This window comes from Budorcas taxicolor, chromosome 9, assembly GCF_023091745.1.
Source record: "Budorcas taxicolor isolate Tak-1 chromosome 9, Takin1.1, whole genome shotgun sequence".
In the NCBI taxonomy this organism is placed as follows: domain Eukaryota; kingdom Metazoa; phylum Chordata; class Mammalia; order Artiodactyla; family Bovidae; genus Budorcas; species Budorcas taxicolor.
The window spans coordinates 40869-55172 of NC_068918.1; the positions used below are offsets into that span (position 1 = coordinate 40869).

General features: G+C 36.8%; 1 protein-coding gene across 1 annotated transcript; it reads left to right on the plus strand.

The window, feature by feature from the left end:
• Positions 1–360: 360 nt before the first annotated feature.
• On the plus strand, positions 361–14297 carry LOC128053029 (calbindin-like; the record flags this gene model as incomplete). The annotated part of the gene is made up of 5 exons (XM_052645449.1): positions 361–439; positions 970–1046; positions 5169–5243; positions 14074–14157; positions 14262–14297. Coding segments are annotated over exons 1-5 (351 nt in total), but the record flags the coding sequence as incomplete, so codon positions are not given.
• Positions 14298–14304: the final 7 nt, after the last annotated feature.

Sequence of the window (14304 nt, forward strand, 5' to 3'; positions counted from 1 at the left end):
GAGAGGAGGAGACGGGAAGGGAGGGGTGGAAGGTTGCTGCGAGCAAGAGGCGGGATTGAGGGATGGGAGGCCGGGGCAGGCGTGGCCCGGCCCGACGGCGAGATAAATACCGAGAGCGGGAGCCCCGGCGCAGAGGACTCCCGGGGACGCCTGAGCCGAGCAGCACCGAGGACAGCGACTGGCGGCGCCGGCGCCCTGCGTTTCCTTCTCCTGCAGCCCGGGATTTCTTCTTACACACACACACAGACGTCCACACTCGCGCACGTGCACAGACACACGCGCACCTATACCCTGAGGTTCTCACCCCACTTCAGCGCTGACACGCGCATACTCCACGCAGACCACCCACTCCGCTCTACGATGGCAGAATCCCACCTGCAATCATCTCTGATCACAGCCTCACAGTTTTTTGAGATCTGGCTTCATTTCGACGCTGACGGTGATTATCTTTTATCTTTTTAACTGCTTGAAGAACCTTGTCCCACCCTTTTCCCTTCCTTGAGCCTCCTGATCCGATTATCCTTCATTTCTTTTCTTTGCTTCTTTCCCCATCTCCCTAATCTCTTTCCAGTTGGCTGCCAACCATGAACTTTAAAGTTTATGTGTTGTTTCTATGTTATCCCAAAACCTGGAAAGTTTTTTTTTTTTTTTTCTCTCTCTCTCTCTCTCTCTCCAAGGATGATACAAATAGAAGCTGGGGGGTTGGGGTGGAGGGTAGCGACAGCGAGAGAGACCCTACAGTGCAAAGTTTCTATGGCTACACTCATCAACCCAACCATCCTCCTTTGCCCTTAATGGGTCTCTCCCAGGAGGGGACCACTGCCCTGTCGTGTATCTTTTGCAGGTTAATCAATAATCAAGGCCAAGATGGGACCTCTCCAGTGGCCGGAAAATAGCCATTGTGGACATTGAACGGGGAAGAAACTTGAGTGAAATGTCTGACAACTGGGTGCTTCTTTGTCTTTACAGGAAGTGGTTACCTGGAAGGAAAGGAGCTTCAGAACTTGATTCAGGAGCTCCAGCAGGCGCGGAAGAAGGCTGGTTTGGTAGGTTGAAGTTTGCAAGGGAGGAAAGAGACCTTTGTCTTTGAATAAATATTCTAGCGTTCTCATAAAGAGCTAGCGAAATCAAATGGTTTCTGGGAACGTAAACATTTATTTACTGAGAACGGGAGAAAGAGTGCCTTTTGAAATTGCGTAGGGATAAAGAGAGGGAGAAGGAGGGGGAGACGCAGAGACAAAGGAGAGAGAGAAAGAGTAATTCCTTAAAGCGAAAAAGCCTTACAATATGAAGTCAGAGCTTTTAAAAGATTATATACTTGTATTTTAATAGTACTTAAAAGGAAAGTGTGGGTGAGACCTGTTAGCAGATCACCACCTCTTCTATTGAGTTCAGTTAGGTAATTTTTAACCTCTCTTTAATAGCCTGAAAAGTAAACGAGTAGAAATACATTTCTACCCCTTGGAGGTCAGGAAACCAATCTGTAGATTATGGATCTCTCATTCTATTGCCAATTAATGCCAATTATTATTCTTGTAATGTTGATGTGGTTGGAGTGAGGAGAAAATGTCCTTCCTCACTGGGGGAAATTTGTACAACTTTGCAACATAATAATGAGCAGGAAATTTAGCAAAAAGGGGGTTCATTTCTGTTGTGAGGAAGAAAATCAAAAGTTAGAGATGTAAAAAGTAATTTTAAGAACTTGACACATTTTAAACAAGCAAAGTGATTCTCTAATGGGAAGCAATTAGTGGCATTTTGAAAACTAGCTATATTTGTAATTTAAGCTATCAGTTAATTTTTACTAATTATGAATAGCTTCCTTTTGGCACAAATTAGCCTGTTAAGAATATATATTGTCAGCATAGAGATTTTACATTATATATATACATATATATGAAGATACAAAGATATATCTTTAGAGGAAAATATAATTGTGTGAGCTTTTAGCAAATCACCACCTCCAGCACTGAGTTATACACATAATAGTATACATAAATGGGCTTCTCTGGTGGATCAGATGGTAAAGAATCTGCCTGCAATGCAGGAGACCTGGTTTCGATCCCTGGGTTAGAAAAATCCCCTGGAGAAGGGGATGGCAACCCACTCCAGTATTCTTGCCTGGAGAAACCCTTGGACAGAGGAGCCTGGTGGGCTGTGGTCCACAGGATCACAAAAAATTGGACAAGCCTGAGAAGTATGGCCATACATATATATATATATATAGATATAATTCACTAATAATCACCTTTTTGTTCTATCTAAATTGAAAAATGTGTGGCACATATCTTTGTACACATATCAAAAGAACGCCTAGCCCTCCAGGCTCTTCTGTCCATGGGATTCTCCAGGCAAGAATACTGGAATGGGTTACTGTGCCCTCCTCCAGGGGATCTTCCTGACTCAGGGATTGAACCCAGGTTTCCTGCATTGCAGTCAGATTATTTACCATCTGAGCCACCAGGGAAGCCCAAGAATACTGGAGTGGATAGCCTATCCCTTCTCCAGAGGATCTTCCCAACCCAGGAATTTGAACAGGGGTCTTCTGCACTGCTGCAGGTGGATTCTTTACCAGCTGAGCTATCAGGAAAGCTCCAAAAGAATGCCAGAGGACACTAAAATGATTTATAATGCATTAAAAGCTATCAGTTGCTAAAATTCAATGATTTAAATCAAATTGATTTAAAACCAGAGAGCACTCTGGGACCCTGGGTCAGGAATATACCCTGGAGAAGGAAATAGCAACCCACTCCAGTATTCTTGCCTGGAGAATCCCATGGACAGAGGAGCCTGGCGGGCTACAGTCCATGGGGTCACAAAGAGTCAGACACAACTGAGCAGGCACAGGACACTCTGGGAATTGTTTTATCCAGATTTGATATTACATAAATTTGAAAGTGTAATAGGATGGGATCAAATAAAATTGAAAATGTTTTATATACTCTCTCCATACCATCTTATATATTACCATGTACATAAATTCATGCAATACTATCATTATAGATCTATGTATCTTTGACTAATAATACAAAACATTTTCTTCTACAGTTAAAATATATATATTTAAAATATCTGGTTGGGAAATCTTACTTACCATAAAACTTCTAATTAAAACCTTTAAAGATGTTTCCAGCAGCTAAATGATTATATTTTAATTTTCTAAGAAGTAATTTTAATATTTATTTTCAGCTTAGAAATTCAGATATTTAGAAACTCTATACATGTTTTCAGATATTTCTTTTCCTCTTCTCATTTTAATATATATACTTTTTGTAAACAATGACTTCATCTTAGTCTTTTTAAAATTTTAGATCTTAATTATTTTTTTCTACTGTATGTTTCCAATCTTAGAATATTGGAAGATGTTATTGTTGGATTATAATCCAATAACACCAAATCTGAGCACAGGTTCAGGATTATATCAAGTTGCTTAACAGCTTGATTATTGTAATATAGGTTTGAATAGTTAAAATCTAAATCAAGATATGAATTGAAACATTCATGTACTAGACAAATATTTCACTACTGGCCTCACTGTATTAAATCAATTTTTATCTATTTTTTCTTCTCTTTTTTTTTTTAGAACTTAAAGGTTGAACTTATAAACCAGGTTTCTTTGCATTTCTAGCAATACGATAACAAATTTTACTGTATTAATGGAAAAATTATTTGGCTTAGCATATTAATAATGTGAAATTTCAAAGTTTCACTAATATTAACTGTAGGTGATATAACATTAATGAAATATCATAACTTAATATACTTTCAGAACTAGCATTTTCCACTAAATAGTCTGTAAATTTACATTTATTTTTTATAAAGCTTTAACTTATTATCATTATCATTGTAATTATGTTTTACACTGTTTAAGGTAATAAAGGTAAGTTGAAATTAATCCATATTGGAAGAGGTTTTTTAAGGCTATTTTAAGCTGTTTAATTACTATTTGTTACCTTCTATTAAAGAAATTTACCTTTAACCAAAGTAGGATTTTTTAACACTAATAATAATAATATTCAGCCTTAGTACAGTCCTCAAACTCTATTAAGCTATTTATCCCTAGAGCAAATGTGTGTGATAGATACTATCACCATCTTCTCAGTTATGATAAAAACTGAAACCTTAATTTACTTTTCCAAGGACACAGAATAGGACATTCATAAAGGCTGACCTATTTTACATCAGCTTCAGTTAATGCAATAGGGCTATTTTAAATGGGCTATGTTGAAGACCCAAGGGTATAAAATCCAACTTCCTGAATACTAGTTCTATCTATGTTCAGGTCATTAGTTTACAGTTCAGAGCTATCTATTCTGTCAATATGTGAAGAGGTTATGTAAGCAATAAAATAGATTGAAAAAGATAAGTCAAACGAGATGAAAGCTTTCACTTTGTCCCTCTTCAATATATCTTCTGTACGTAACTAAATGGAAATGAGAACATCCTCTTGGTAGAAAATGGAAACAAGGAAACACTGGAGAACTACTCCCTAAATTACTCTTGGAAACAAAGATCTTTAGCATATACAATCAGTAATCCAAACTAAGGTCATCAGTATTGCATATTTTTAATGAAAGTACAAATTGGTCAAGTCATTTTTGTTAATTTGACACAAATTTTTCTGATTTTTAATTTGTAAGAACATTTCCAGCTTCATCCACACTGGAAACTTTTTTTGTTTAGAAGTGAGTTGCGTTTGAACATTCACATTTGCTTGTCCAAATTGAAAACACAATATTAACTTCCATGGATAAAGCATGTTATAATAAGGAAAATGTTATAGGATAATTAGTGCAGCAATATAAAATAATCTTCCCTGAAGCAAGTAATGTTAAGGTGCATTCATGAGGATCACTATATTTAAATTCACTAAAGGTTATGAACAGAATAATTCTGACTACATTTTTAAAGGATAACATATTCTCAAAACTAATAATAGAAGATAAATCATAATGACTGATTCAGAAATTATGCCTTTCATTTCAAATGAGTAAAACTGGTACATCAGTTATATCCTAATTTTCATGAAAAAGTTAATCAATATGCATAACTCTAAATGGTTCTAATTCCAGTTTTTCTTTGTAACAAGTTATTAACATGATAGCAAGCATACTGTTTATTTGTTCTTGAAAAAAACCTTCTTCTTACCTGGCTTGTTATAATTTTAGGAGTTATCACCTGAGATGAAAACTTTTGTGGATCAGTATGGACAAAGAGATGATGGAAAAATAGGAATTGTAGAGGTAAGGAATTTATGCATTGTTCTCATATGGTTTTAATAAGTGAGCTTTTTGGAGTTGTATTTAACTCAAACATGATAGGCAAAACCTGTTCTAAGAGGCTTATTTTACTTAAGTAACATGCTATCTTTTGTTCAGAGATATAAAATCAAAAACTGCTCAGAAGTGCAACAGACCTAAGAATTTTTATAATCCAAGCCAAAATTTAATATATTACGAAACTAAGACCTAAAGAAGTCAAATGATTCGTCTCTGGCTATGCAACTGTCTGCTGGCCTTGGTGCAGTTAGAGACTCAAGTTCGCAACTTCTGGATGAGTACTCATCCCATTACCTTACCAGCCTCAGTTCAATAAAACGCTAAGAACACGGTTCGCTGGAATTTCTTACTAATAGTGTAGACTTTTCTATTAGAAAATAAAATGAAAAAAAAAAAAAGAAAGAAAGAAAATAAAATGAACTATTTGCAGGCCCTAAAGATGATATCATGGCAAAAAGTTGCATCTTGTTTTCTGAAGTTCCATTTTAAATTGCCAGTTGGCCATGTAAAAACACAAGAACTTAAAGTGAGTATTTTATGATGTGTAGGTGTTTCTTTTGACTCTTTAAAAGCTGAAACTTCAGTGTCAAATCTTATCTTTTTCTAGTGAGGACAACTTTTTTGTCTATGAATCAAGGAAGCAAAACTTTGTCTATACATTAACTCTTTTGCATTCTTCAGATATGTGAAACAGTACTTTTACTTTTATAAAATCTAATGTCTTAGCTACTTTCTTTATCTCTGCAACCAATTAGAGAAATTGAGTGGATAACTTTGTCCAGAAAAATTAGTAAGGTCATAGTTTAAAATATATCAAATAATAGACATAATTATGTTCTTTATATAATGTTCTTAGTGTATTAGATTGTGAAGTATTCTTAGTCATAATTTACCTTTGATTCAGAGAACTAACCTGGTTTTCAAAAATTGATGTTATAGGACACCAGTGATGTCAATGTGAAATATACTTATTTTTAAACAGCTACTACAAATAGAGTTAAAGAAGGACATACTATTATTATCTTTGTAATTAAAATATTTCCCTGGAGTATACACTTTTCCCTTTGCCTATGCATAACTCATTACTATATAAATAGATAAATTAATAGTAATGGGACTTATAGATTGACATAGAAGACAACTAATCAAAATGTGAATCATCAAGGATAAGAAATAACATTGAAATGAACATAAATGACATGACATAAATCTAGTTATTCAAATAGTCAGAAATTCTGAAATCAGTGAAATTATAGATGTGGGTATTTGAGAGTTTGGCATACTTTATAATTCTAGTACAGGAAAGACTGTCATCTTGTATTTAATGTATTTAACCTTAAGGACTCCAATGGGCTCAGCTATTTTTAATTTCTTCTGTGACCCTAGGTTGTTAACAATAGCACAAAAAGCATGGATCTGATTCACATAGATTCTATATTTTCGAAAGGATAAGATGAAAAAAGCTACTTTGAATCTATATTTTACTGTATATTATATGGGATGGTCATTTATGAAGTATTATTTGAGGTCTAATTTGAATGAGAAGCTAGGAGTTATTACCAGATACATTTTCCTAGAGATTTGATGTCAGGAATTTCCACAGAGGTTTGGGAAAGAAACTGTTACATGAAAGAAAGAAAAGGATTTCTGTGTGAGGAAAGATAGACATAGTTAACAGAAGAGAATGAAGAAGTTAATGAAGACTGAAATGAAGACTTGAGAAACTTTTATAGCAATAACAGTAAGAAAGAGAATTTTCATTTATTTGTATGACATTACACAATCATGGAACCCACTCCAGTATTCTTGCCTGGAGAATCCCATGGACAGAGGACCCTGGAGGGCTATAGTCCAGGGCTAAGGGTTGGACACTACTGAGGGGACTGAACACGCACACAATTATGGAGTGTTTTCAAACATGTGATCTCATTTGATCCTCACAATAACAAAATAAAATAAATTTATAGTTGAGGAAAGCTGTAGCTTAAGTAGAATTTCAGCCACTTTCCTCTAAACCACTCAGCCTTTTTTTTTTTTTTTTTGCAATTAATAAGTCACAAGTTTTCTGCATTAAAAGAAAATATTTTTAAGCTTCAGTTCATTGGTTACTTATGGCAAGGCTTAAATTTAACCTGGTTGAACAGGGATGCACAAAGTATAGAGAAGTTATTTGACCCAATCACTTGAAACATGATTTGGGAAGAACTTTCAATCAGTGAAAGGACTTCCCTGGTAGCTTAGAGAGTAAAGCATCTGCCTGCAATGCAGGAGACCTGGGTTTGATCCCTGGGTTGGGAAGATCCCCTGGAGAAGGAAATGGCAACCCACTCCAGTTCTCTTGCCTGGAAAATCCCATGGATGGAGGATCCTGGTAGGCTACAGTCTAGGAAGCCACAAAGAGTCAGACACGACTGAGAGACTTCACTCACTCACTCATTCAATCAGTGAAAGCAGAAAGAGTTTAAAAGAAGAGAAGTGAAACACATAAGACTTAATTAGAAAATTTAATTATTCCAGGACATGGAACTTTTTGTTGCATGGGACCCAGAAGAAAAGCTAGCCAAGGTTTCTCACTTTAAGGGTAAAGAAATTGAAGCTCAGAAAGGTTGAATGACGTGTCTAAGGTCCCACTGGCAAAGAGTGACAGAACATTTATACAGGTCTAGATCTGACTCTGATTTCAGAATTCTTTTTGTTAATCAGAGTTATCAGCCAAGACACAGAAGGAAGTGAGGAGGGTCTGTACTTGGAGAAACGAGGAGAGAATGGGGGAACAGGGAAGAGATTGCTGCTGTCATTCATGTGCAGGTTGATTGTACTTAACCTGGTTAAGGAGGAGGGATAACAAAAAAGGAGAGATTCCGAAAAATCATTGGAAAAAAGGAACTGAAAGCTACAGATTACATGTACAAAATGGAGGAGAGTGGGGAACGCCTGAATTTGTAATGTGCCCTCTAGTGTCACCAGTAAGTTGTATTAAATCAAGTTCATCCTTTCTGTTTTCCAATCTGACATATATCACTTGCTAAGAAATCCTATGTATAACATGGAACATAAATACATGAATTTCAGCCAGCTTTGAGGGAATAAAAAAAAAACCCAGGTTTTCCAGAATTTATAATAGTTTACAGATTCCCATCAGCTCACATCAAGTATACATAACTTTCATGTTCAAAGGGAAAAGAGATTTGATTTGCTTATGTATTGCCCACTTAGTAGGTGTTATTCAGGGGCTCCTCAAAATCTAATCCAAATAAACCAAATGGTATTTATGTGGTAGTCTGCTTTCCAGGTCAAACTGACTTGGCTCTAATTGAAATGTGTTGTTCAAAAAATCAGAAAATATTGTGGTTAACTTTCAAACTTCTGTTTTAACGAAGTTGACTGACACTTTCCAACAACATGCTGTTACCACCTAGACATGTGAAAACATGTAACAAGAAGGGCAATGTACAAATATGCTTTCTTGTGAACTTTTAGGTTTCATGTCTTTTAAATAGATTTTCAAATTCACACAAATACAGCTTGATAATAAAGAGATTGTTGATACAAACTCAAAACAGGAACTCTGAAATTCTGAGATAATTTAACAAATACCATGACGGTCAAATGTTCTAAATTTATTCAGACTAATAGCTCTATTGCAGAGAAGATTGATTAAAATAGTCAAAGAGGGAGACTGAATGATTTAGCAGATAATAGAAATTCCTTCTCTGGTGCTCACATTAAGTATAGATGTTTCCCTTAGCTGGATGTCAAATCTGCAAACTTTTCACCTGATTGCTTGAGCACTGTGTGAGAAAATAGCGTCCTCTCGAGTTTTACTGTGTCTATTTGTCCAGGTCGGTGCATCCACTGGAAAAAATAGATCTGAAAGCTATTTCAGTTGTAAAATTGTAATAACTCTCCCAGGGAAGCAGGCATTTTTCTAGACTTTCCTTCTTTTCTTGATAGTGGGATTTGAGCATATAAATTTAACCATAATAAACGTAATTTTTAAAATAGTAAACTAGTTTTCTACCTCAGGCTTTCCTGGTGATTCAGTGGTAAAAAATTCCCCTGCAATGCAGGAGGCTTGCAGGAGATGAGGGTTCAATCCCTGGGTCAGGAATATACCCTGGAGGAGGAAATGGCAACCCACTCCAGTATTCTTGCCTGGAAAATTCCAAGGACAGAGGAGCCTGGAGGGCTACAGTCCATGGGGTTGTGAAGAATTGGACATGCCTGAGCAACTAAGCATACACAGTTTTCTACCTCAGAGTTTGGGGAAATGACTGACAATAAAATCTGATTTAGAACTCCATTCTTGATAGATTTTTAAAATAGTTTATTAAGACTGAAGATTTTAATGGAGGGTGATAGTTAAAGGACAAGAGTCTCAAAATCAAAATGTCAGACTGATTTCAAATCTGGCTCCAACTGTAAGCTATGTGATAGCAGGTCATTTCCCTTCTCTGAGCCTCTGTTTCCTTGGTTGTGAACACAGATGACATATGAATATCAACATCAGATAACACATGTTAAAAATAGATAAGCCCTGGTACACTATAAAAACTAAGTAAATGTACTTGCTATTATTATCAAAAATAAAAATATTTCATTAAAAATCTATGCCATTTTTCTTAATGTCAATCTTTTTCCCATTCTTATAACTTGTCAAATTCAAATTATTAAATTCAACTAGCCTTCAATTTGTGTGAAAAGATTATTTGCCTTTTAAATTTCCTAATTTCCTGGACTCACCTCTCATTGGCTAGAAAAATATTTCTTTGGCTTCCAAACCAAGAAAGTGAATGTTTTACTAATATGTGTTGAAAGAATCTAACATGCACCAAGATTGTCTTCAAAAATTAAGCTTTGTGTGTATGCTTTAAAAGATATACCTCAGTCATTTATATTTCTTGTAAAATTGTCCTTCACATGTCTTCTCCCAGCACCTAGCATGTAGTTTTACCACTGTAGTTATCTCTTGCTTTGAAATTGTCTGAAACAAAATTTTTAATTATCTGCCTCCCTGTAAAGTTCTTACTGTCAGTGACTATGAATCCCCAGCATGCAGTCCAGTGCCTCATAGGTTCTGAATCACGGCCACGTGAGCCACAGCAAGGGATTTCAACCTGATCCAAAACTTAATCAAGAGCTCCATATTATGGTTAGTAATAGAAGAGAGGTGGTAAAGATCCCTGTCCTGGGATAGGTTGGTTCCTTTGGGGACCATATCTGAGTTGAAGAGAAGCAATGAGGAAGTTTATTAAGAAGTGCTCTTGGAATCAGTGCCTATCCGAGGGAAATAAAAGAACAAAGCTGGGCAGAGCAAGACGTTGGGCTATGAAACAGTCTCAACTTTAGCTGACCCTACAGTGAGCTCTGAACTGGGACAAACCTTGGGAGATGTCCCAAGTTTTGAGTGAGAGAGCTAGGTTTTATATCCCTATGTGCATCTTGGGAACATAGCTCTCGTCAGCCCAGGTAATCTCCCAAAGAGACCTGACAGCTGAGACCACAACAACACTCCTAGCATCTAAAGAGAACTGTGGATGGCAGTCACAGCGGCCACTCCAACCCCTGTCCACAGCTTAGTAGCAAGCTATTTGAATTCTGGCAGCCTACGCTGACCCTGGATAGTCAACTGCCTTCATTCATTGGTTGAGTAAAATATCTATGGAAATTCTTGCAGGTGCCAGGCAAAAAAAACATTAATTAAGTCACAGACCCTTTCCTCAAGATGTACAGAGACTGAAACAGAAGCCAGGCAAGTAGAGAGAAATCTTTGCCTCCCCACTCTCAGGGACAAGCAAGCGATTTTCATAAATGAAGCTTTGAAAGATTCTCCTAGTAGCCACACTTATCTGACTTCCACTCATTTCTCTCCTTTTCTTAACTCTCTTCTCCAACTCATAATAAAGTTTTGAGAGTTTATAAAAAAAGCAGGCTGGTGGACTGAAAATTAAGAAATCACCAATAACCTTGGAACAAGTAATACAGGCTACTCCTGTTGACAAGAGTGACTTAGCAAAAGAGAGGCAACAACAGCCCTACTTAACAGCTTCTATAAAAGACCTCAGTCACATTGTAGATATGGTCTTAGAATCAACAGCTGGAGAGTTTAGGCACCCAGCTCTGAAATTTTAATATTGATTCATATGCTTTCCCTAGTGGTCCATTGATTAGGACTAGGTGCTTTCACTGCCAAGGGTCTGGGTTCAATCCCTGGTCCAGGAACTAAGATCCCACAAACCACATGACGTGGCAAAAAATATGTAAAAAAAGAGATGATTTGTTATGTTATTTGTTTGTTGTGAAGGGGCTTCCCTCATAGCTCAGTCAGTAAAGAGTCTGCCTGCAATGGGGGAGACCAGGGTTCTATCCCTGGGTTGGGAAGATCCCCTGAAGAAGGAAATGGCAACCCACTCCAGTATTCTTGCCTGGAGACTCCCATGAGGAGCCTGGAGGGCAACAGTCCATGGGATTGCAGAGCGTCAGACACAACGTAGCAACTGAGCACATAGCCACATCCTATCCACACATACTTACTTCTTTCTTAGTGGCTGGTTTGTCTTATGACAGGGTTTTATGTGTTTAAGAATCATTGCTAATGTCTATAAAATATGATGGTACTGTATTGAATTTAACATTAACAGTTCAATTAAATTAAAAGATTGACTATGTTGCATGTAGATATAATATGTATTTTATTATAATTAAACCAAGTAGGAGCAAAATAGCAGGGGTGAAGAAATATACATTTATACTAAACATGAAGAGCAATTTTACCATCTTTATATTTGACATTCTTAGAGACCTGTGAACTTCATGCAAGTTATGTAAAGTTTAATTTTTTAAACAAAAGAGGTTAAACATTTCCCTAATTTTACATGTGGTCATTGCTTGTTAGTTCAGTATTTTAGTTTTTCTGTTTTTATCTATTTGGTGGGTTTTGATAAGTAGATTTTTAAAGAAAAATTATTATTTTGTTCAAAACAATGTACAGTAATTTTGAAAATCCAAACAATATAGAAAATCACAACGAAGATAAAAAATATATGCTCATTACAAATCATGTTAAGTAGGTACTTTTAATGAAGTAAAATTATTAACCAAATCCAAACATTTATGTCAAGCACCTAACATGTTGAGTACCACACTAAGTATTCAGGGGATGCAGACAAAGAATAGTCTTTACCCTCCTGAAATGGGTGGGCTATGGGTAGGTCTACCAAAAGCTTACAAAGGGGTATCTGACAATTTACATACCAATAAAGAAAGAGTTGGCATTGGCTATTTCCTGTTTCCTAAATTAATGCTTGCATTAATGCATAACCATACTATTGACCTTTGGAAATAAGAAAATGTTTTCTGATAGTCATACTAAACATCCTAATAAGATATCTGGCTCTGCCCCTTCATTTTATCCCATTATTAGTGCCTGAATGATTCTAATTTGAAATATTATTTCAAAGATCTAAAAATAAGATAAGTTAAAGGACATATACAGCATAAAGAAGCTGAGGTTACTTGCATATAAGATAGAATGATACATTTTACATTTAAAATTTTTTAATGGACCTAAAAGGACAATATATATATTTTTTAAGTGTGAGAGTCTGTTCTATAATTTGGTAGACTTTTGGGATTTATGCTGACCTAGAGGTTAATCTAGACCATGGGTTTTTTAGTTTAAAATTCACAGATGAGGGTCCATGCCTGTACTTCAGGGGATTCATCAACTTCTGGTAATTAGATGAAATATAGTATTGTAGGTTCATTCTTTAATGGTGAAAATGCAGTAATTCTAACAGCTTCTCAAAGTCATTTTGAACCAAATACATTTAAGAGACACTGGTTTCTATTTCCACTCCTCATTTTAAGTGATGAGCATGCTAAGTTCCAGAAACGGCTGAGGGAGTTGCTGCGGACCACAGCTAATTAGCAGCTGCCCAGGAATAGAGCATACACCTTCATTAGGCCATCAGTCCAGCTCCCGCCCTCCCTGCGCACAATAGATTGTATTCGTCATAAAATGGGATCTGGAGTCCTTCTTTCCACCAAACAAACAAAAAAAAAAAAGGAGCATTCAAGTTACAAAATGAGATCTTAGGAGAAATGTCAGTGGGTCACTCAAGGGAGATCATCAAATAAGATTTAAGCCCTGGACTCAAGCAACAGATGTCCTTTTAGCAGACACCAAACATTTGAGAACTGATATTCCCTGTTACCATTCAGTTTCCACTGTTCACTGTAAAGTGTCTTTTCCCATCTCTCTTTCTCTTGTTTTACAATTGTCCTGAGTTTATATTCCATTGCATCTCTTAATAAGCTTTCTCCTCCGACTTTCAGAATTCATTTCTTGCCGTCTGTGCTCCCTGCTACATTCATATCTCACAGCTTCTTCTTTTATGAAATGCATGGCCCCATGTGTGCCATCTTCTGGGCCCTCACAGGAAAAGACCTGATCTGGCTGGGGCACAGGAAAGATGCAGGGGTCGAGCCACCGGCATGAGTCTGCCAGTGTGTCTAGCAGACGAGAAGTGTCAGTCACCCTTCCCTGCGCTCCCCAGGCATGCTTGCTGCAGCCTCCTCCCTGACCTGAGAACCAGTCCCTCAAAGGGCAGCAAGCGCTGCAAAACACGATGGCACTTTGTAGGGACAAAGTATCCAAAAGGGAAAATCGATTGCCATGTTTCTCCTCTCCTAGTTTTCTGGGTAAAAAATCATGGCCAAGCACAACTAAGAGCAGGAAATGAGAGAGACTTGCTTTCGAGCTCCTCACACCAGCTTCTTCGATCTTTTCCAGTTGGCTCATGTGTTACCCACGGAAGAGAACTTCCTGCTGCTTTTCCGATGCCAGCAGCTAAAGTCCTGTGAGGAATTCATGAAGGTACAGGAAACCTGTCACTGAGTGAAATCTTCAGATATCTGAAAGTAGGGGAATTATGACCTTTTCTAACGTGTTTGGTCTTCCTTATCCAAAATTATTTACAGACATGGAGAAAATATGATACTGATCACAGTGGCTTCATAGAAA